The sequence below is a fragment of the Phycomyces blakesleeanus genome (genome assembly GCF_001638985.1).
Source record: "Phycomyces blakesleeanus NRRL 1555(-) unplaced genomic scaffold PHYBLscaffold_13, whole genome shotgun sequence".
NCBI classification, from domain to species: Eukaryota; Fungi; Mucoromycota; class Mucoromycetes; order Mucorales; family Phycomycetaceae; genus Phycomyces; species Phycomyces blakesleeanus.
This window is the reverse complement of record NW_017265146.1, coordinates 947,931-971,719: the sequence shown is the minus strand read 5'-3', so window position 1 is coordinate 971,719 and position 23,789 is coordinate 947,931. Positions and strand designations below refer to the sequence as shown.

At 36.6% G+C, this 23,789-nt stretch overlaps 6 protein-coding genes across 6 annotated transcripts; 3 read left to right on the top strand and 3 right to left on the bottom strand.

The window, feature by feature from the left end:
• Positions 1–3,631: 3,631 nt before the first annotated feature.
• PHYBLDRAFT_20894 (hypothetical protein) lies at positions 3,632–5,624 on the bottom strand (the record flags this gene model as incomplete). The annotated part of the gene is made up of 8 exons (XM_018439744.1): positions 3,632–3,882; positions 4,007–4,123; positions 4,210–4,275; positions 4,406–4,456; positions 4,548–4,626; positions 4,704–4,779; positions 4,914–5,065; positions 5,202–5,624. The coding sequence occupies 8 exons, from the start codon at positions 5,622–5,624 to the stop codon at positions 3,632–3,634; spliced, it is 1,215 nt and encodes a 404-aa protein (XP_018290581.1).
• Positions 5,625–9,669: 4,045 nt separating this feature from the next.
• PHYBLDRAFT_65420 (hypothetical protein) lies at positions 9,670–12,229 on the top strand (the record flags this gene model as incomplete). Its single annotated transcript, XM_018441456.1, has 2 exons — positions 9,670–9,776; positions 11,746–12,229. 2 exons carry the CDS (start codon positions 9,670–9,672, stop codon positions 12,227–12,229), a joined length of 591 nt encoding a protein of 196 aa, XP_018290580.1.
• Positions 12,230–12,782: 553 nt separating this feature from the next.
• Positions 12,783–14,245, top strand: PHYBLDRAFT_78069 (hypothetical protein). Its single transcript, XM_018443328.1, has 3 exons — positions 12,783–13,166; positions 13,319–13,579; positions 13,670–14,245. The coding sequence occupies exons 1-3, from the start codon at positions 12,858–12,860 to the stop codon at positions 14,210–14,212; spliced, it is 1,113 nt and encodes a 370-aa protein (XP_018290579.1). The 5' UTR covers positions 12,783–12,857; the 3' UTR covers positions 14,213–14,245.
• Positions 14,246–14,435: 190 nt separating this feature from the next.
• Positions 14,436–16,200, top strand: PHYBLDRAFT_65422 (hypothetical protein; the record flags this gene model as incomplete). Its single annotated transcript, XM_018441457.1, has 6 exons — positions 14,436–14,556; positions 14,772–14,927; positions 15,039–15,196; positions 15,332–15,472; positions 15,585–15,708; positions 15,764–16,200. 6 exons carry the CDS (start codon positions 14,436–14,438, stop codon positions 16,198–16,200), a joined length of 1,137 nt encoding a protein of 378 aa, XP_018290578.1.
• Positions 16,201–17,105: 905 nt separating this feature from the next.
• Positions 17,106–20,599, bottom strand: PHYBLDRAFT_125559 (hypothetical protein). Its single transcript, XM_018429050.1, has 9 exons — positions 20,261–20,599; positions 20,041–20,091; positions 19,914–19,962; positions 19,399–19,835; positions 18,507–19,277; positions 18,129–18,374; positions 17,965–18,069; positions 17,509–17,889; positions 17,106–17,391 (listed from the first exon to the last, which is right to left on the bottom strand). Exons 1-9 carry the CDS (start codon positions 20,531–20,533, stop codon positions 17,257–17,259), a joined length of 2,448 nt encoding a protein of 815 aa, XP_018290577.1. The 5' UTR covers positions 20,534–20,599; the 3' UTR covers positions 17,106–17,256.
• Positions 20,600–20,815: 216 nt separating this feature from the next.
• On the bottom strand, positions 20,816–22,328 carry PHYBLDRAFT_181868 (hypothetical protein; the record flags this gene model as incomplete). Its single annotated transcript, XM_018438535.1, has 5 exons — positions 20,816–21,090; positions 21,189–21,359; positions 21,419–21,638; positions 21,751–22,049; positions 22,130–22,328. The coding sequence occupies 5 exons, from the start codon at positions 22,326–22,328 to the stop codon at positions 20,840–20,842; spliced, it is 1,140 nt and encodes a 379-aa protein (XP_018290576.1). The 3' UTR covers positions 20,816–20,839.
• Positions 22,329–23,789: the final 1,461 nt, after the last annotated feature.

The window sequence follows — 23,789 nt, the reverse complement described above, 5'->3', positions numbered from 1 at the left end:
ATGTCAAATAGCTATAATCATCATCATCATCATTATTATTATTATTATGATCATTAAAGCCAAAATAAGTCATTGGACACTAAGATTTTTTTTTTTTTTTACGGATTTACGAGCTACAATTGTTTCTTTATTGTTATTTTTATTTATTTATTTATTTATTTATCTATTTATCTCATTTTTCAAAACAAAATATTTAAAAATAAAAGCTTGAGATTTTAAACGTGGAATAGATCCATTTGTTTTTTGTTTTTTGGCTTCTTTATTGGTCAACAACAACCAAGATAAATAAACACATAAAAATATAAAAGAAGAAGAAGAACAACAACAACAACAATAAATGAGTATTTCAAACTAGTCACAAGCTATACTCTGTGTATATGTTACAGCAATCATATCTATACCTGTAAATTGTCCTTTCTTCAAAGGTGACAGTAATCAAAAAACCATATATATATATTATATATATATACACATTAAAATAAATTATTTTATTTTATTTTATTTCGCTTTGCTTTGCTTTGTACATGTGTACAACGTGTAAATGAAGATTGGGGAGAGAGAAGAGGGGGTAGATTATAAATAGGGATATGAACTCTAATTCTTGTCTTTTTTCTATTATATCTTTATATAAATATTTCACTGTACAAAAGTTTGGGTATCCTTTTTCTTTTTTTTTTTTTTTTTTTACAAGTAGTGTATATATTATCATTTTATAACGCCGATTAATTTTAATAATCGGACGTATAATTAATATCTGCGATTAATTTATAGATATGCGGAAATTAACATTAATTTAAGTACATATATTAGCGCCGATATTTATGGGCTCAAAAATAAAGCCATTAAAGTACAGTAAAGCACATTTATAAATCGCATTTTTGGGATAAAGTCTCGAAATTTGATTATTACAATGAGAAACTAAACTATCTTTTTACTTTACATTCAGTAGACAAGTGGCTATAGGATATGTGCAATATTTTTTTTTTGACAAAGGATGAGACTGGATAAGCATTGGAAATGATTATTCTACAGGATGGGATGGACCAACATTGCCAGGTTAAGTTATGGTCAGGAACTCTTAAAAATGCGACTTTTATAGTGTGTTTTACTGTAAGATCAATGTCAGTTCAGCATAATTAATGTCCGACATTCAGTTACAGTTCCGAACAAATTAAAATTAATATACGCACAAAAAAAAAAGTATGGGTGTTACGATAACGGGAATCTGTGTATGGTTACTTTCTTTCTTTTTTTTTTTTTTTTTTTTTTTTTTGTATCGGGCAGGTCGGCCAACTGTTCCATTTGTCCCAAAGAGGCCACAAAATCATCACCCCCTCTCTTCCTCCTCTTTCTCCTTCTCCTTCTCCACCCCCATCTTATTTCTTTTTTTTTTTTCCCTTCCACTTTCTTAATAATGTCCGCTAATATAAAAAATTACGCGCACAAAACAGACGCACAAAACACGCACAAGCTCACACAAGCTCAAATACACACACACACGCACACACACACGTTAACCAATACAGTGTTCTGTAAAGTTATACGTACAAGTCATTCCAGGGAAATAAAGTAAAGGGCTTTGAATTTGATGTGATACAGGCCATCTTTGTGTTCATGAGTGATGTCACTTGATTCAAAGAATAAATTTCTATTTTATTCATATTCCATAGACCTTTTTATGTACACACACATATATATATATATATATGAAATGATGGTGTTTATTTATCCACTTCTTTTTCTTCGTTCAAGGCTACTATTTATTCTACGGATAGTGAAAATGAATATGCGATTTTAATTTTAATTTCTGTTTTTATTATGAAAATTGTCAGGACAGAGCAAGGCAGAGCAGAGCAGAGTAGAGCAGTAACATGCTGTTATCGAGAATATTGTTAAACCAATGGATCGTGTTATTGCTACTACTGACCAAAGAAAAGAAAAAACAGAAGCTGATATGATATTCAAACCAAATACGTCTTGTACGCAATTACAAAAGAACAGACCTTTTAAAAGAATTGATTATGTATATTGCACCCAGCAGTAGAGGAATGAAATAGTAAAGCTTTTTGATATGTAATATAGCAGCAAAGATGAAGTTGTATGATTTCTTCTGATGATGATGACGATGATGATAAGAGAGAAAAATAATATTACTATCTATAAAAGCAAAGATCCTCTTGTTGTCCTGACAGAAATAGTTGGGTATTTATTGTAGATCTTTGTAGATCTGGGCGTTTCAGGTAGTACTATATATGACTTTATGACAGCCAACATCCACCTATCCATTAAGAAGCACACAGTTTTCAACCTGTGAAAATGAATAGCAAATAGAGAGAGAGAGAAAAAAAAAGAAAGTGAAGACTTGATTGATATGATTGATTTATAACAAAATTGTGTCTTTCTTTATGAAATCGACCCTTTCATATACAGCAAGGCGAAAGAAAAAAAAAAGAAACAAAAGAACGTGCTTTGATGTTTTGTGCAGTTTCTCTTGACCTCAATTACAAGCCTAGAATCAATTTTTCATACTGTCTGCCAAAATTTGTTGCAGTATAGCCTTCAATTTACAAATGTTGTGGATACTGGTCTTTCTACACATGAATGCTTTTATATTCTTTAGAGAGGCTCTTGGCCTAGAACATATATCAAATGGGAGTCATCCCGAGCCACTTGAACAAGGTGTTTTTTGTTTTTTTTAGACCATGAGTATATATATATACATATGCGTTGGCTCACAATATCTCCCCATTATCAAGTATACAACCACTGATTATTAGCTAGATAATTTCTTGACCTAAATATCAAAGTTTCATTGGACTTGTATTTCTTCTAAATTTAGTGATAGGGATAGGGATAGGGATAGTGAAGCGATATGATTTCTTGTTTGCTTTTCTCAATTAGATGCCTAAATCAAGCGCTGACTGTATCATAAAGCCATATACGAAGAAGAAGAAATAAGCGACAAAACATTATTGAACACAATTCTCTTTTTTTTTTGGCACGACATCAAATTAAAAACCCTTTATTTTTCTGTAATGATTGTATATAAATAAATATATAGTATATTTTTAAAAGAGAGAGAGAAAAAAACCTCATTATTAGAGTTGCTTTTTTTTGTTTTGTTTTAGTTTTAGTTTTAGTTTTAATAGAATAGAATAGAATAGATTAAGAAGAATAAGGTGAATAAGAAAAAAGAGGTACAATTCAAATTTACAAGTTTAACATATTTGTACAGGGTCGATAATTAGGAACAGAAAGATAAAAAAGCAAAGCAAGAAGCCAAAGCAAAGCAAAGTAAAGTAAAGTAAAAAAATAAAATAAAATAAAATAGAAATAGAAAAAGAAATAATGAAGATGTGTAGAGGTAAGGATGGGTGTATGTGTGAGTAAAGTAAGTGGATATTTGGATTCTTAGATTCCCTCGTTCTTCTTCTGCTTCTTTAGTTATAAAAAGAAGAATGATGTGCACCCGAGTAGTCCTCTGTAGAGGGACCCATGCGATGACTAAAGCAACAACAACAAAAAAAAAAGAAAGTCAATACCTTGTACTCCAAAAATAATACAAAGAGAGAAACAAAATAGCAGATGAAATCTCGATCCAAATGAGTTTTTTTTTTTTTTTTTTTTTTTTTTACCTGTATATATTGGGCATCGGGGATGCATGGCCTGAAGAGGTTCGATGTTTGGTACTCTGAGTAACCCATTCGTGTTGCAGTGCCTCATCGGGTTTCATACGACGTTCAGGGTCCCATTGTAAACACCGTTCAATAAAATCCAAAAAGACCACATCATGACATCTCAGTGCATGCGATAATGTCTTTGTATTAGGTCTTCTCTTCTTTCCCTTTGAATTTGGTCGAATGAAAGGATTTCCATCGATATCTATCGATACCCAAACAATAGTAATAGTAATAATAGTCATGCATTTCATTTAGTTATTATCCACATCTATACATATACATATACATATATGGTATTATAATTAGATCAGAAATCTTCAACCCACCAAAGAAAAAGTCTTTACGGCTACTCTTTTCAATAAGGTATCGCTCAGGTACACCCATTACTTCCATAATGTATGCCAATTGTTCTTGTTCATTCTCACCAGGAAATATCGGTAGACCTATCAAAATAAGACAAACAACCAGAGGGAGAGAGATACGATTATCAATATATATATAAATATATATATATAGAAATAGGCTTTACCTGTACAGAGCTCGGCCAAAATACACCCAAGACTCCACATATCAATCGACATGTTGTAAGTCATACCTAAAAGAAAATCAATCAATCAATCAATTCATTAATTAATAATTATTATCATTTCTTTTTGGTCGAGTGCTTTAAATAACCAGAATAGTAATATACTTGTACATAAGCACCATTTGATTTTATATCTTACCAAGAATGATTTCAGGAGAACGGTAGAATCGACTCTGAATATAACTGTATACTGTAAAGATTGATAATGTAAATATAAAATAATATATTGTATTATAGAATTAATATTAATATTAATATTAATTAATTAATTAATATATTACCTTGTTCTGTATGCATACAGCTAGATCCAAAATCAATAACCTTGATATTACTCTTGCTAGGGTGCTTAAGAAGAATATTCTATAAAATACAATAATTTTTTATTTTATTTTATTTTATTTTATTTTATTTTATTTTATTTTATATATAATACTTACCTCTGGTTTGAGATCACAGTGAACAACTCCGTGCTTGTACATTAAAGAAAGTGATTGCAATAATTGCAGTGTAAATCTACAGAATAATAGATCAAATCAATAATCCATTTACACACAGACAGAATGACCAAAAAAAAAAAAAAGGTTTCATCCCCCCCTCCGTTACTCTCCCGAAAAAATAGCAAGACAAATTAAATCGATCTTTCTTACCTTCGAATAAGACTAAGACTAAGACCCTTGTAACCATTGTTCTTGACAAACTCATACAGGTTAATGCTAAGACATTCACAAGAGATACACAAATGATTCCGGAAATAGAAATGGTCTGTCATTCGAACATTGTGATGAAGGTCTTCAGGATCCTATATTGAATTAAACCAAGACAATAAGAATAAGAATGATAGGATTTATAATTAAGATCTCCATTATACATATCAATCCATTGCCATGACTATCCCTGGCTTTAATAATTCTGTTGTTGCTATCATTAATATTTACCCAATCAACCAATTGTTGAAGAATTTTGACTTCAGTTCGAGCTTGTTCGTGAAACCTCTTGAGATTTCTGATAATCTTGACCGCTTGGGTTGTCCCTGTCTTGTGATCCAGACACTTGACGACACGGCCGAAAGATCCCTGGCCAAGGATCTCCAGGATCTCATAGCGGTAACCAAGATGATCTTGCTCCACAATGTTATAGTCTCCCGCATCATCATCAAAACCGTAATTCATATTCGGCAACTCTGGTGTCGCAGGATGCTTTTTGGAGTGCTGGCCAATAAAATACACCTCGTCACACCGTTTGATCTCCTGACGCTCATACACCGATAGTCGATGGCTGTAGTATTTCAGGATCGTCTCGGGAGTCTTGGCTGCACGCGCGCCATTGTTTGGCTGATGCACGTGCTCGGGTGCACTCATGGGACGCTCGGGAAGCAACTGCAAGAAATGCGATGGGGACTGTGGGGATTGTGGCAAGTCGATGATCCCCCCACACGCCTGGCGCAATGCACCCGGGTTTGTCCGAGAAGCAACCAGTGCAGTCTCTAGAGCGGCAAGATCGTGTTCGAAAGAGTGTTCTTTCACCATCGCGCTGAGCTTTTGCTGCATGTTGATTGCCTTTGGTTCACTCGAAAGGTCCAGATCGGGAGGTGGGGCTAATGAACTCTTACGAGTGTTGGTCATGTAGGCCGACAATGCGCGCGTGGCAGGGCCTTGTACAACCGCTGGGGTTGGTTGACCTTGTCCCACAACTGCTTGTAATTGATGATGGTGATGTTGCTGTTGTTGCTGCTGTTGTTGCTGCTTGGTTCCCAGAACACTCATCTTTCGCGTAATCTGATGCGTGGGAGCGTCTACCAAAGAACTATCAAAGTTGTATTTACTAGCTGCTGACAATGACTGTTTGCGGATCGGTATAAGTCTATTGTCACCAGTGTGAGTTGACAGACCAGCATTTTTACTTTTGAGTTTATTAGGCGAAGTCGTCGAGCGAGAAGGTGAGGACGGTGTGACGCGTGGGGTCTTTAGGGACATTCTACGTTGTTCACGCATGGATCCTCGTGCAAGCAGTGGCTTACTATTACTACTGCTATTATGACTACTAACAACAATATTATTGTTATTGTTATTGTTATTGTTGTTGTTGTTGTTGCTGCTGATATGACTGTTGCTATTTCTGTAGCTGTTTCGGTTACTGTTTCGGTTTCGAATGTTGTTTTTGTTGTTGTTGTTGTTGTTGTTACTACTGCTGCTGCTAGTGTTATTATTACTACTACTTGAATCATCTTCTCCACTTGTTTCTCCGGCTGTCACAGGCGTAGTACGACCATGGTCACAAGTTGATTTACCGTCTGTCGCCGTCCTTAAGTTTGGCTGGGAAATCGAGTGGCGTGCCTTGAGCGACATTCGACGAGTGACAGGCTGTAGCCCGGGCGATTTGGGGGGTAGATTTGGTTTTCTATTTGAGGTCAAAACGATTTTTATCGGCTCAACTTTGATAGGTGGCAATGCAGCAGGTAAAACTGGTGGAGGAGCAACAAGACTGCCAGGTAGAGTCTAAACATATATAAATATACACACACACACATATACAAAGAATAAATTTGAAGAAATGTTAACATTACTCTTATTAATACGCACACGCACACATACACACATACACATAAACAGACATATATACATATACAAATATACTATATTGTATTAATGTGTTTGTTTCTGTGTCAGTATGTGCGTGTCTATGTCTGTGTACCTTGCCACGCTTCCGATTGGTAATCGCTGCCGCTGCCGCTGCCGCTGTTTGTGGCGCAACGGGTTCTTTGGCTGGAGATGATTTGGTAAAAGATTCTTTGACCGGGGATCCTTTGGGTGTACGTCTAGTCGAGCCAAGAGAGTTTTGAGAAGCCAGACTCTGTTTACGCCAAAGAAGCGCAGCCTCTCTCGAAGGTGTGGTCGGTACGCCCTCATTTAGACTTTCTGTTCGAGACATGCGACGTGCGCGAGTCGCAGGGTTGATTGACACCGGCTGGACGTCTGACGACAGAACGAGTGATGTCTTTTTTACTCGGCCCCGGGCACGCATACTTTCATCACTACTGCTTGCCCGACTGCTTCGCGTGCTATCTGTATCCGCAATTGACGCTCTGCTCAGTCTCCGATTGTTAGTCATCATCAGAGGGTTGGTATTGTTATTATTGGTTTTCAAAAGCGCTGCTTTTCGAGCCATGGTTGCTGCTGAAGTTGCAGTTGCAGTCGCAGCCGCAGTAGCAGTAGTAGTAGCAGTAGCAGTTGTTGGGGTTGTTGGTATGGTTTGAGAATCGTCATTTCCACCTCTGCTTGAAGTTGTTGAACTAGCCCGGCTGGATTGCTTGAGAGAGTGGTGGCGAGGCATGGGAGGCACGGGAGGGGTATTATCGGTGGGTTGAGGTTCATTTGGGGGAGGTGAGTAGGCAACAGATCGACGACGACCATGAGCACGGTTGTAGCCATGGTAGTCGGAAAGCCCGTGGCGTGTACCACGCTGAGCCGGATCAATGTCGGATCGCCGGTCGTCTGCGTGTGGCAGGGTCCCGCGTCTGGTAAGTGATGGCTTATTATTGCCCACACTTGCTTGTCGTCGAATTGTAGACTGTGCGGTTTGTGCCGCCGCAGTTTGGGCGGCTGTGGGTTGATGAGGTTGTGATGCAGGTACAGATGAATGAGGAGGAGGAGGAGGAGGTTGTGGTCGTGGTTGTGGCTCTAAGGAGGTGTGGTGAGAACGGCGCCTTTGTTGTCGTAATAACGATTGTTGCTGCTGCTGTTGTAGTTGCTGTTGCTTGAGTTGCTCGTTTGTACGGAGTGTAGGTACACTTGGAGGAGGATTGTTGGCAGAGTCGTCATGAGGCGGTGGCGGCGGCGGTGATTTTAATGATCGAGACCTGGGACGAGAGGTTTCTGTGGTTGTATTCGTTTCTCGCATGGAGCGGGCTCTATTTATATCTGGCCGTACAGATTCTGCAGAAGTCTTGTCTCGGAGGGATGTACCCAGAGATTGATGGCGACGGTGAGTGGGTCTGGCTGGATTCGGGACAGTCTCAACCGAAAGCTTCTTTAGTGCCACCCGTGCACGTGGAGTTGGCTGCAACTCAGTCCCCGACATGACCAGACTTGCTCTTTTGTTTACAGCAGTATTTACAGTGTTGTTAATATTAGTATTAATATTAACATTAAAATTAACATTAGAATTCGTATTCGTATTCGTATTCGTATTAGTGTTTTTATTGTTATTGTTATTAACATTAACATTGTTCGTATTCGTATTCGTGTTCGTATTCGTGTTCGTGTTCGTCGTCTTGGCTTCCGACAATGGATCTTCCATCCACGCGCGGGATCGTCGTCTATCTGCCCGGTTGACTGAGGAGAGAGGAGCGGCTACACTCTTGCGCCTGTTCATCGGAGGATCGACAGTAGACATTTTGCGATTTGATGGAGGAATTCGTTTTGGATTTGTGGCTGTCTGAAGAGTGGAAGGGGCAGCAGAAGAAAGAGGAACTGAAGCGGGAGGATGATTGTGAGAAGGTGGAGGCGAAAGGACTTTGTCTGCACCTTCGAATGCTTCGTAGATTCCTGTCTGGCTCATGCCTTCGATCCGAGACCGACTGCTGGCTGTGGATCTCGCATAACCACCTGCATCTGTTGTCTGTAGAGCGCTGGTACGTCGATGCAATCGCTCTGACATGTGTTTTGAGGGTTGGAACGAGGTACTGCGTTCAGCCGACGGACTTGCCCCTTTCTGCATCCATGATTCGGTACAGAGATCAGTGGCAATCAAAGACATTGTACTATAATGGACAAATAAGCATTCATAATATGTATATATATTTAAAGAAAAGACAATGCAATGCTACTCACAATAATGTCTCTTTGGGAGTTTATGTGGATGAAAAATGTACAGAAATTGTACTATGTATAATAATAAAAACAGGTACTTTTTGGTTGTTTGATTTTTGTTTTGACTTGTCTTGTTCGAACAAGCTTAAAGAAATGTAAAGATAAGGAATATAGAAAAAAAGAGGTATCTATAAATATAAATATATATATATATATATATGTATCTATATATCTAAGTGTGTTTTGTGTTTTGTGTGTGTGCGTATGTATATATGTATAAAAAGGTCAATGGGAGGATGAAAAGCAGTAATGATACAAGTCAGGTTTGGATGGCGAACGAATGGAAAGTCAAGAGGGAAGGAATCGAGAGTTGGACAGTCCAGGGTGTCTTCATGTAGAATGACCACCTTTTGTGTTTTTGTTTTCTTTTCTTCTTCTGTTATTTTCTTTTTTGAATTTTTATAAAAAAGTTTCTTTTCAGGATGCCCTTTTTAGTGTATGTATAAGGTGTAGGTGAAGGTGAAGGTGTAGGTAGCCTGAGTGTTTCGTTGTTCTTTCTTTCTCGCTTCTTGTTTTAGAAATATTATTGAAACAGATGATTGAAACAAGAGTTGTGATTGTTGGTGAGATTGTGTCGATGAACGCACTAGTCAAGATGAAGTTAAAATCGAAAGATGACCCAAGAAGAATAAACAAAATAAGGTAAGAAAAGCAGGGAAAAAAAGAGCCACAACGAGCGTGAGATACAAGCGAGAAATAACAGCAGAGAAAAATAAATAAATAAATAAATAAATAAATAAAAAGAGGGAGACAGAAAGAAAGAAAGAAAAAAAAAGAGAGAGAGGGGAAAAAAAAGGAAATAAAAAAAAAGCTTTTTTGTTGCACGAGTAAACCATGGTGCATTTCCTTTGAACAGAGGAACTATGTAAAATATTTGGATTTTGAACAAACGCCAAAGGTGTCACTGCGGCCATCAAGATTTGTTATTATTATTATTATTATAATAATAATGATTGTGATTGTGATGATCAGGTAAGCTATTGATGCTAGTGCCTTTTCATCTTTGTTTTTGAATTATGAAGAATAAGAATGAAAATAGTTTAAATTCCCCTTTCAAAAAATGGTTACATTATTATAGCGAATAAATGGTGCGGTCTGTAAGGTTTGGATTCTGGTTGATGGAAAATGTTATCTCTATAAATCAGCACAAAATCATTGGATAGAATATTTGATACTTCCAGTTAATCATTAACCTTCTTTCCAAGAACGCTCATTATATCTGTATGTGTATGGAATACCTTCAATTGGAACTTTGCTGTATCAAACTACCAAGATCCTCTTACAAAGTATCATTGTGTTTCCAATGATTAATTAAAAAGCCATTATCTTTGTCTTTCTTTCTTTTCTTGTTATGTGCCTTATTGATATATACGTTTGTATCTGTGGTTTGGATTCTCACACTGAGTTATGTATCAAAAAGAAATATAGAATAATAGAATAATAGAATTGAATGATTAAAGTTTCGACAAATGCTTGTAACCAGAAACTCAATTAATTACTGATTTATTATAAAGAGAGAAAAAATAGTATAAACTTCCAAAAGAAACAAAAACAGAAGCCAATTAAACTTATCCTTACTTTAGCTTTTGATTACTAGTCTTTGATTGTTGATCTACTAAAAACAATAATAAAGGACAACAAAGAAGTGTATGTTATAGTGAGCGAAATAGGGACCCTTTTTTTTTTGGTTTATTAAAGGAATATATATATATATAATATATCTGGGAATTAATATCCAAGTATATAACCTTTTTCAAAAAATAATCGAATTCTGTACAGCCAATTCATTGAGCTTGTTTCAATCTTAATTTGCAGACTCCGCTCCTAATCGTTGTGTGCGACAGGGTTAAGTTTTTTCTTCTTCTTTTGTAGTATGCACCAAATAATACATACACAGTACACAGTACACGGTACACGGTAAAAAATATACATTATACAGTATGCAATTTACAAAGAGTATAGAATCTATTTGATACTTAAAGTATTTGATATAGATCTCAAAGGACTCTACCAGTAACCAGAATCAAAAATAAGCTTCATCGCTTGTCTAAATTACCCTTTCAGAAATTTACAGTAGCCAAAAAGAATAAAGAATAAATAAAAAGGAAAAGGACACAATGCTGATTAGAGCCTTGACAAAATCGATCCAGCAGAGTGTGTCAGTTTACCCAAAGAAGATTTCTATCATTCTTCCCCTTTATATATTTATTCTTTATGTGTATGTGTGTGTGGGAATGTTAAATTCAGGTGACCACCTATACATCAAAGAGAAATATATATATATACATTGATATTAGAGTTCTATCCTTATTCTTTCTATTTTTTTTTAAATTTTTTTTTATAGAAAAAATCACTACAAAATCAATTCATATTTTTCTCCTTCAGGGATGACGACACCTTAATCGGTACTTTCCCCCCTCATTTTCTTTTCTTTTTCTTTGTAGGTCTGTTATATAATTGTGTTCACGTGATATGCAGTCAAGCATTTACAGTTTCCATTGTCCATCCTTTATTTATCTCTCCCTCGCTCCCTTATATATATATTCATTCATATCTGTAGATACGCCCACAAATAACACACACCCATATATATATATATATATATATAAAGATATTTAGAGCTTATGGATCCTTCAGACGAGATTGCAAAAAAATTTCAATCATTCTCATTCTCTACCCCAGAGGAGAGATTAACACAACAGATGGGAAGCACACATGTGGCACCCAATTCTGTATTTGATAATCCAAATCTGCTCAAAGATTACCAGCCTTCTGGTAAGGTACCCCAAGTATACACTCCAGCTCCAACGGCACTTGAGACAGACGATTCCTGGGGAGCAGCACCGCCATGCTACACAGCGATACTTCAGGGTACATACTTTGGATTTTCCTCCTTACCGGGTGGAGATCACCTCGTCAGCGCAACTAATAACAGCCACAGCCACAACCACAACAACAACGATAATGATAATGATAATCACAATATTTCACCAATCAAGCCATCTCAACCTTTTGGTCGATTTATTAATACTCCAGTAAAATTCACCGATGCCTCTAATACGAATTCAGATAAACCAGACACCAAAAAGTCGTGATGCTGATAATAAATATCCGTTGCCTCCATCATTCTAATGGTTGATATCCTCTTTCTTTTGTCTCTTTTTCCTTTCTTCCTTTCATTCTTCCTACCTCTCTTTTTGTTTCCTGGATATCACCGGTAAGCACAGTAAATATTACTCACCACAGCCAAGAATAAACTTGCTGATAAAAAAAAAAGAAAATAGCGTGATGATTATGCTTTTGATGATTATAATAATAATAATAAAAATAAGACGAAGAAAGTGATTCATATTGTTTTTCTTCTTCTTTATTTTTCACATATGTTTCATAATACCAATATTATAACCTTTGTTAGTGTAATTATTTAATGTAATCAAGTGTATACAGGCACACACGCATTTATATACCTCTTTACATACATGGGTGTATGTGAAAGAAGAACAAGAAAGAAAAAATATTGAGAGAAAGAGAGAGAAATCATATATATAAATTTTATAACATGAACTTGTACACACACACACACACACACACACACACATAATGCATATATACATATATTTTTTTCTTTGGTTGTCTGTGCCTTTTTGTTCAGCATCACTGTATTTTCTGTCTTGTTTTTTTTTCTTGGATATTATTATTATTTATTTTTCTCTCCGAATCTCAATGGTAAATTCAACAATCGAGCTTCCAGATTCAAGTTCTACTATACAATTTGAAAAGGATCATGACGTGATTGAGCGATTGTGTGCACATCTCGCTGCCAAACCAAAAGAGTTGCGAAATCGCCCATTCACTTTACAAAACGACACCTGGACAAGTTGGACAGTACGCGAAAGTGTGTACAAACGCAATCAAGGAAGCTTTCCTATCATGGCCCGAGGTCTGTTTACTCTGAAACGGGATGAGCGTCATTGCATCGTTGCCCGAGGATATGACAAGTTTTTCAATGTAAACGAGACAAAGTACACTCAAGTAAGCAAGAAGGACTCTGGCTTTTTAATTTACTTGAAAGAAAAAATAAAAGCTATTGAACATTCAATTGCCTAATTATCAATTGTTACTGGTTTTATTATAATTATGATTATAGATATTGATAACAAAATGTGTTTATTCTGTTTGTATAGTGGACTGCATTAGAAAAAGAGACACAGGGTCCATATGAGATTACAACCAAGGAAAATGGATGCATTATCTTTATTGCTGCCCTGTCATCCCAAACAGTAATTGTCACCTCAAAACACTCGATTCCAGAACCAAAGGACAACCCTCAGTCTCATGGGGGTGTAGGATATCGATGGTTGCAAAAGCATCTTCAATCTGCTCAGGCATCAGAAGAAGATCTTGCTTCTTGGCTTTGGTCCAATTCAATCACACTAGTTGCAGAGGTAAATATATATGTGCGTATGTGTTTGTGTATGTTAATTTACTTATTTTTTAAAAAAAACAATTACGTTTTTCTTTTTTCTTTTATCAAGTTATGTGATGATGATTTTGAGGAACACATCTTAGAATACCCTCCTCACAAAAGAGGTCTTTACTTGCACGGCGCGAATTACAACACAGCCCAACTTCACACCTTGCCAAGTCAACTCGTACACCAGATTGCAACCACGTTTGGGTTGTGGCCGGTCAGCTTTACGACCCTTGACACGATTGCTCAAGTTAAGGAGCTGGCTAGCAAAGTACAACTCACAGGCAAAATGGATGGTCGAGAAGTAGAAGGCATAGTGGTTCGCTGCCAACGCCAAGACCAGGATTTTCTGTTCAAAGTCAAAAGTGAACCATACCTTGTCTTTCGCGACTACCGAGAGGTCACCAAATCTGTACTAGAAAATCCTGATGCAGCCCCAAAATATACATATCCAAAGGCTTACTACTATTGGCGGTGGATACAACATCGCCTCAAAGACCATCCAGAATGGTTTGAAAAATATACTTTGTCCAAAGGCATTATTGATGTCCGTCAAAAGTTTGAAGCATATTGGGAAAAGGGTGATTTGACATTACCAGATATATAGAAATAAATTATTAGTATTATTATTATTATTATCAAAAAATTCTTTTCTTTTTTGCGTTGAACTTTTATTTCTGTAAAGAAGTGTATGTGTATTGTATATTTAGAGTGCAAACTTGTATATACACACATACATCACCCTTATTCTTTTTTTTTTTTAAAAAAAAAGAAAATTAAAAATATATAAAGGTTCTATCGGTGTTCAAACACACAAGAGTTTGTTGATCATGTCAAATGTCATTGATGCAAAGGCGAAGATTTTAAGTCAACTTTTGACTGGGAATGGGTTCGAGTTCTCACAAAGAATGAGAGAAGCATTAGAGCCGGGAAGGTCTCATAAAGCACCTGGTACATAAGAAGAAGAGAAGAAGACGAAGAAGAAAAATGAAAATGAACATGTCGATTCCAGATTACTGAATCTCATCGATGTTATTCAAACTAGTAATCATTCCAGTGAAAGATCCTTCAAATACATTACTTGAACCCATAATAATATCCTTTATTTCTATAATAATAACAACAATAGTAATAATTTGTATTTACATGCATACGTACGTACGTAGATAGATACATGTATATAATTGATAATACCCTTCACTCTTATCTCTATTTTGGGTGGCTACACCACGGCCCTATAGAAGCTATTCGGCCTCGGTTAGGAAAAAGGCGACGACTGTTTAAGCAGAATGTTTCAATGAGTCAAAACAATACCCACACAGGTGAAGCACTCAATAAATATATATAAGTAGTAATAGCAATAGCAACAATAATAAACAAGAGAGACATTTGCTAAAGTAATATATATTTAAAACCATTTAAAAAAAACATAGCTACACACGAAGAAGGACCTGATGAAGATGCCATTCTGAGCCGCTGGAGTGACTTGCTTGATTCCTTGGAAAAACTCACTGTACAAGATTCACAAATTGCACATCTATTTAACAGATCTAGTGTCCTATCCTCTTTGGTTGGATTAAATCTTGATGAAGTAAATATGCCAACAGAACATGAAATTCTCTCTCTCTCTCTATCTTTATCTTCATATTCCAACTTGAAATCTTATTCTTGTGTGTGTACGGTATATAAACGGTATGGTATATCATTGATTATTCTATTTTCTTAGTTAAAAGTGGTGTGTAAACACATCTCTTTTGGAGATTGGCCTGAAGATGTACTGGCAGATTTATTGGGAACTGTCCAGAATACGCCAGACATTTCTTATTCATGTGCAACATTTCTCATCAGATCCTCCGTATATTTACGGGTAAGTAAAATTCCTTCTTTTTATTATTATATACTGTTCATGCAACTGTACATATTTAAAAAAAACCAGAAGCATTTGGTTAACGTGGATATTGATTAAATCTATTAATTAGATATCCTCGTTAAAGACATCCATGTCCCGGTTAATTGCAACTCCATTGTCTAATTTAGGTCAAAGTGTGGGAAAGGTGGTCCTGGATGCTATTGTCCTACCTCTACTTAAACAGCCATCACTTGGTAAGGTTATTTGCTTTATATATATATATATAACCAATATTTTCTTTACTACTAGGTCAACCACAGACCGAAGTAATCCACAAACTCATTACAGCTTCACTGGTACCATCGATTCGCATCATGCTCTTAAGAACTATTCTTGATCCAACAACACAATCACCTGGAACACTTGTGGCCTTGCCTTGGGCAGATCCAGTTCTTAATATTGCTAGTGCACTGTTGACCACTGTGCCGCTTCTGTCCCTCGATGCGACTCTGGCCCGTGATCTGATACAATCAATACGTCTAACAGTACAAGCGAATCCAAAAGACAAAGCTAGCATGCAGCTGCTGCTAGTCCTAACAACAAAATATGCTCACTGTTTGGTCGAAGGAGACCTTATTACCTCTATTGAGAGCATAACAGCCATGAGCCAAATGTTTCTTAAACGATCCGTACAGGCCCAAATTGGGTCTATTAAAAAGAAGCTGCAAGTAGTGGAGTCCAAATGATATATTTTAACAAGTTAATTTATTATAGACATGCATTTGTGTTTATATAAATATTCATTGGCGTTCTGAGTGAACCTAATATAGGAAAAAGACAATATTTTAAGTAGGAAACAAAACTTAAAAATTATTTATCTTTGGGAAGGATATCAAGCCTACGACTTGTATAGATCTTTTAAGTCTACCACAGCTGCTTTAATCTTATAAGCTATCTTCCTTCAAAAGTAAATTACAAAGAGATACTGACCCTGAGCTAAACCAGCCAACATATTGTCTTGTTGAAAGAAGGGCACGATAGCTTGAAATGAATAAAGTTGAATTAGTTACTAAATTGTCGGATATATCTTGGGTGTACAATACAAGAAAGCCTATATAAACTTCAATATATATATATACTTACAATATAAATAAACACTACTGCCTATAAAAAGTAAAATAAGGATCCAGGCTAAACAAAATTTATGTATAATATTGTTTATCTGTATTAATTTGCATAGCCCGGATAGATAGAGCATGTTGTGATACTGCACAATATTAAAGACTTTAATTAGATATATATATATATATATATATATATATATTATTTTTAGCTTTATTAAAGGGCTATATATTGCCATTTTTACTATGCTTTTATAATAATGGTCTTAAGGAGAAAATTGTCAAATAAGGATAAGATATTTATATCCATATGTAAAAGGTCGAGGTCCACATTATTATTGTTATTCAGTGAAAGTTTCAAATAGTACATGACTACCAGGAAGGGTCTGTTTGCGTTGTTTGACTATGCAGGATGTGTGTACCTTGTTTCAAAGGTACCTCAACGTGACATTCCCTTTGTTATTACTAAGTTTTACGCAAAGTTTGCCACCAAATCTCTTTACTGTCAACAAATACTTTAAATGATAATGTAACTTTGATAAACCACATAGAAATAGTATTCATATATTGTCAAATATAAATTACACTGAGTATTATAGAGGTGTTGTACAAAAAATGTATTTATTGATAGTTGTTGTTTCTTTAAAGAAAAAAAAACAGCAAAACAATCGAGTTATTTAATTACCACATTTCACATTTATCTACTGGGTTCATAGGACTACCAGCAGGGCATTTGAAGACTTCGGCAAAATTTTTAGAGTTCTGCACAGCTCCATTTACACGCCATCTACCAGGAGAATGCTCATCGGTAAACACCTGTATTCCAGTAGCAAAATAAAGAGAGAGAACGAGAAAGAGAAAAAAAATCGAGTAGATATTTGTTGAATTAGTTCTATATGGCTTTATTTATGCTTATTCCATGTTTGTACTTACCAGTTGCTTAGACAACTCTTTGGTTCGTTTTGAGCACCAAATACGGCCAAAGTTCACAAAGAATAACTGATCGCGAGTCAAATTATCAAGGCCTGGCAAGAGAACATTGTTGTAAACCTTGCTGTCCTTGTCACTCTCATAGCGCTTTTTCCATGCCAGATAGGACTGGCCAAGTCCACCGTTATCAGCCAAGTTCTCGCCCAAGGTGAGCTTTCCGTTGAGATGAATTTGCTTGCCATCGCCGCCTTCGACAGTGAAGTTGGAGTACTGATCCACAAAACATTTGGTTTTTTCATCAAAAGAAGCAGAAGTCTGGTTTGTCCACCATTCCACTAGGCGACCATCAGGGTCATAATGACGACCCATATTATCAAATCCATGCTATAAAGAAGAAGAACGAAGGAATCAAAACATTATTAAAATGTCTTTTTAATAATGATAATAAAAAGTACTTACGGAAAGTTCGTGACCAACAACAGCACCAATACCACCATAGTTGAGATATTCAGGATGCTCATTACGGAAGAATGGGTTTTGTAGGATTCCTGCAGGGAATACAATCTGTGTTTTACGTATATGTCAACAAACTCGGCTGAGATATTTCTCTCTTGAAAACTTACCTCATTGAAAGAGGGGTTGTAATAAGCATTGACTACTTGAATGTTCATTTCCCAAACTGCCTTGTTTGGTGGTTTTCCGACTTCTTTCCAGATGGCCTTTGAAGCCCATTTTTTACTGTTTTCAAAGTTTTCATAAAAGTTCTTTGACTGGATCTTTAAATCCGAATAATAGTCAGACAATGATACGGGAGACATAGCATTTGGAATCTCGGTAGGATAACCAATCTTGCGAATCAACTTTGCAACCTAAAAGAAGATAAACATATTTATAGAGAGAAAGATAAAACGAAATAAGATAAATAAGTAACGTATACCCATCAACCATCAAGACTTTATCGTGTCTTCTTGTCTTGTACTCAAACACATATAGATATATACCTTTTCTTCCGCACGTTCACGAGTAGCATCATCGATCCAAGCCAATTCAGGCAATCGGTTAACAAAAGCCTCTTTGATAGACTCAACAATCTCATCAGCTCTCTTTTTAGAGTCACCCTGAAACTTTGATAGTGCAAAGTATCGACCGGCAAGGAATCCAGTCGAGTCATCGACCTGAGAGAGACAAATTTCCCAGCGAGGCTTTGTGACCTTGGGATTTGTGCCACTCAGCTTGGCATTGAATTTGTGAAGCGGCTTCCGTATTTCCTCGCCCAGAGCAGGTGCGTATGACTTGATGGCTTGCCACATCAAAAAGGACTGAATAGCGCGGTTTGTACTCTTGCCAAGAACTTCACTAGATACTTTGGAGATGTACTCGGGCGATGTTACAAGGATGAAGTCTGGCTGAGAGGCAGTTACTGGCAACATTTGGGAGATGTACAGTCCCCAGTCAATCGAGGATGAGATGTTGAACAGTTGCGAAAGAGTGAGAGGATTGTAGGTCGCCTCGGTGTCATAAAAGTATTCCCTGTAGTCACTGATCTCAGCAAGACGTTTTTCGAAATCTACTACAAGACGAGCTGTGGTATTTGCGCTCCAACGGTTCCACCCGAATTCGGAGGCATTCTTGCTAAATACAGCCTCCATGGTTTCTGCTACAACATCAAACAAATTCTGAACCAATTCAGGTTGCGTATAATACTCTTTAGAGGGCAAAGTAAGCCCGGATTGGTACATTTCAAGTGAGCTCTTGAGAGGATCTTTAGGGTCCTATAATACATAAACGTATTGCAAAAAAGTTGAAAATACATATATGTTATAGTGAGATTGTCTATAATTGAAACATTTTATTCACAGGAAATAAAGAAAAAGAAAAAAGAGTGGAACTTACAGGAATCGTAACCAATTCAAAGAGAGCGCCAATACTGTGCTTCGACAAAAGAGCCAAGATGTTTGTAAGTCGAGAGGTGTCAACCAGTGCACTCGATTTTGAGTTTCCCTTGGGATTCACCACATCAGCAGGGTATCCATCGCGGATCTGGCGGAGAATAGGATAGACAGGTTCTGTGCTTCTTCCATCAATCGCAACCTCGTTCATGCAGGAATCAAAAAAGGTCTTGACTTTTTCAAAGTTTTGCTTGTCAATTAACTTTTCTGGGTCAGGCAACTCACTGTCTTGTTTGCCATTGTGGGTGTTGTTGTAGAATTCTTCAAAGTCTTGGGTTAAGATAGAATGCAAGACTTCCTTATTGTTCTTGGATAAGCTTTCAAAGTAACTTTTGGATGATTGGCCTTCAGGAATAGGATTGTTTTTCATCCAATTACTACCTAAAAAAAAAGAGAAGTAAATGCGTGTTGGTAAAAAAGAAAAGAAAGAAAAAGGTACGGCAAGTTAACAAAGCTTACACGTGTATTCATAAAAGTCATCACAGGGGTTTAAGGTCAAGTCAACGTCCTATATTGTTACACCAAAATTAAGCCTGTGAATCAATTTTGTGTATTATACTTATGAGAGTAAAGCACTCTCCTTTACCTTGAGGATATCTGACGCAACCAGTACACATTGGGAGGTCAAACACCGTGGCTGAAAAGAAAGAATTGGATCAATATGAACGCACGGTTATCATTGAAAAAATAAGACTTATTTTTCCACTACTCTCCCCCTTCCCCTTCCCCTTCTCCACCCCCTGCTTTTTTTTGTTATATGAAAGCGCGTTATATATATATAGACTTGCTAATATACTGAAACTTACTTCGGGGGTGTTGTCATGAGGAGGCTTTGGAGGGTGTACTGGGGTTGGCTTTTCGTTGGGCTCATCATATACTCTTCTAGCATAAAGGCCAGCAAAGACGCAAAGGATAAAAAACAGAGATACGGTCAAAAAGAACAAAGTTTTTTCGAGAAAAGAGAATCGACCATTTCCTAATCCACCATTGCGATTGCCAGATTGTTGTCTGCGATCGGATGGTGAGATATCATCGTCATCCCTATCCGGTGTGAGGAGAGGGTCTCTTTCTTCACTCATAAGAAGTATTTAAAAGTGAATAAAGATAGAAGACAATAATTTGATTATTTTTTTTTTTGCTTTTATATATTGGTTGAGCAAGCACGAGAACACGCACAAAAATAAAATAAAATAAAATAAAATATATAACAAATACGTGTGTGTGTGCGTGTGTGTGTGTTCTTAATTTATACAATTTTTCATTTCCTTAAAAATAGTTATTTACTCCTGTTTGGGAACGCTAGAGAAGAAGCAAAAATATAGTATACGATCGTCTGTGTGATAAAAGCACAGGTTTAGAGTAACGTTTTTTTGTTTTGTTTTATTTTACTCTTCCCATTCTTCAAGGAAGCTCTCCAAAGCATCAGGTAACTCATAGTCCTGATCTGATTTAGAAGCTACTTCCTTTGCTTCCCGAATATATTCAATAGCCTGCTTGTAGAGGTCTGTACGCTCCTTTTCTTCGAGCATCAAATTGGCCTGATTCAAACAAGCTTCAGCGAGATCGGTTGAGTGATGGGGCTCCAATTGTTCCATCATCTTGAGGTTAGCGTGTGCTTTTTCAAGGTATTTCTTGGCTATATGGTATGTTATTGAATCAGTAATGCAAATCAAATCAAATCAAATCAAATCAATGATAAAAATAATAATACTATCAAAAAAGGACTCAACTTACATTCACCAAACGCTTCAAAAGCCTTATTCTCTTCTTCTGTTCTTTCGGACTTTTCTTCTTCTTCTTCTTCCTCGTCATCATTATCTTCGTTGACTTGATCTAACCAGTAGTTTGCAAGAGAAAGCTTGCACAAACCAATCTCAGATAACGCCTTGGAATGACTGGGAGAATCTATCAAAGCCATATCAGCATCATATCACTAAAATATCGATTAACATAATTTTATATACCTGCAAGAACTTCTTCCAAAAGCTTTTCAGCCCAGTTGGTGAACTTTGTACGAGAATCCCACTCAGTGTACAGATCACCGTGATTCTGGACAATCGAAGCTAACTCAACCTTGGTTGCATTGGACAAAGAGGCTAATGGTACCACCTCTTCCAAAGTCTCCAATGCACGTTTAGCCAATTCGGGGATCACATCAGATCCTTGGTCTACCTCACTTGCGGCCTTATAATTAATAATAAAGGGGTGGATTAAAATCAGCAGAATATTTATATTATATACCAACAAACCAACATAAAGAATAACCTAAAATAAAGAAAAAAGAAACCTAATTTACCTTTGAAAGCCACACTTTAGCCAAAGACACCTTGATACAGTTCATCATAGCAGTCGAATCATCCTTGTTTTCGAGAGTTTCATAATGAGCCAAGCCATCCTCAAGGCGCTCCTCGGCTGCCTCCAAATAAGGGTCAAATTCTTCGTCTTCAGTCAATCGGCCGAGTTCAAACAAAGCAGATCCATAGGTGAAGTAAAACTCCAGAGGCATTGTCTTTGTAGCGTCCCAATTGCGCAGAATACGGTCTGACTCGTGGATAGTACCACGCAACAAAGCGCGTGCTTCAGAGGGGGAGTTTTCTATAATATACTATACCGTTAGTATAAAGTACTTCTCCATTCCCTCCTTCTCATACAAATATTATATCGGCTAAGCTTACCCATCTTTTCAATGGCACTCTCGTAAAGTGCAGCAGCCTCTCCAACCTCGTCACCTTCTTCAACCACCTTGCCAAGTACAACTGTCTGGGCATTCTCAGGAACGCTAGATTCGGGGGTTTCCTCGGTTTTTGTTTTCTTGGCGGCCTTTTGGGCGGCACTTCCCTTGAGTCCTCTGGGGCGTTTCTTTTCAATAGCCATAATGTAGAATGAGTAGTTGACAGATGGTCAAAAGTTTGTACTTAAAGCATTAATCGGAAAGGAAAAAATAAAGAAAAATGTGACAGTGGAAAATACGACTTACAATCCTAGTCCTTGGTTACACGTCTTTCTCTTTTTGGAAAGCAAAAAAAAGTTCCTATTCTTTTTTTTTTTACTCTCCGCCTCATTAACCTTTGCCAAGTCATTAAAAGTAAAACAAGACTCTGACAGACAGTACATAGCCCCATCATATTCGAATTTATAGAGTATACATTAGAAGCAAAGAAAAATAGACGCTTGAATGGATAAGTAGTATTTTGTCTGCCCTCTCTAACAAATTTATCTGGACAACAGTAACAGTTCTTATGCTTTTAATTTGTGCAACTTTTCTTCTTCTTCTTCCCCTTCTTCTTCTTCTCCTGTTAGAGACTTTATAAAGAGCTTGACAGTCTAATTTTAAAAAATACGTTCATAAAAATTAGCTAGACACTAGGAATTATGGTGGCCTGAGGAAACTATTAACTGTATTTCTCAAATCCTATAAGAAGAGGAGGAAAAAAGAAAAGAAAAAAGAAAGCTGCTGGTGTTGCTTTCAGGTTTTCTTTGTTTCAATTCCTTATTCAGAATAGAATCCAAACTTATATTCGGGTCTTAAAAATCCTGTATAAATGAACTGCTGGAGTTGCTCTTTGTATTGGAACGGTTGGATTTTCTTTGTGCAGCCTTTCATCCCACGACCCCAATGTTCTTGGAATGTTGCCAGTTGTCATTAGTACATGGATTTTTGCACTAAAAATTCCTTATAAAGGCTTCGAAGCTCATTCCACCAGGTTGGACAACCCAATGATCTCTTACGACAGGTTCTAGGAATGGCCAGAAATTGATTGGTGTTTTGGTTCAAGAATGATTACTACTTGGATCATACGATTGCACTTATAGATCATCGCACTAAAAAAAGGTATTCTTACCAATGCTCTTATACTAGTACTGCATATGCTCAAGCTACTCTTGAAAGATACAACAACTCCGCCATCAAAAAAGACTTTTTTAATGACTATATTAAGCAAGAAAGACTGGCAACTTTGAAAAAAGAAGAAGAATATGCAATACAAGAGGGAAAAATTACAGGAGCCATACTATCAGGACAGGGTGCAAAAAGCTTTAGAAAAAAAGTGAATGATATATTCCAAGATAATTTTGAAGTGGATCAAGTAAGTTATAAAGGTGTGCTATATACTGACTCTTTTCTAACTATAATTTGAATTAGGATTTTGTTCAAAGTTTCTATATTAATAATAATGAACCGGTATCTATAAGCTAAAAGCCAAAAAAAAAAGGATTAAACTTAATTTTCTTAAATAGGAGCGATTTCAAGATGAGGAAGACACGCAAGACGAAGAAGAAGGCAGTAATGATAATATATGTGAATTCTTAAAGAATTTTCAAAGCAAGTACAGATTA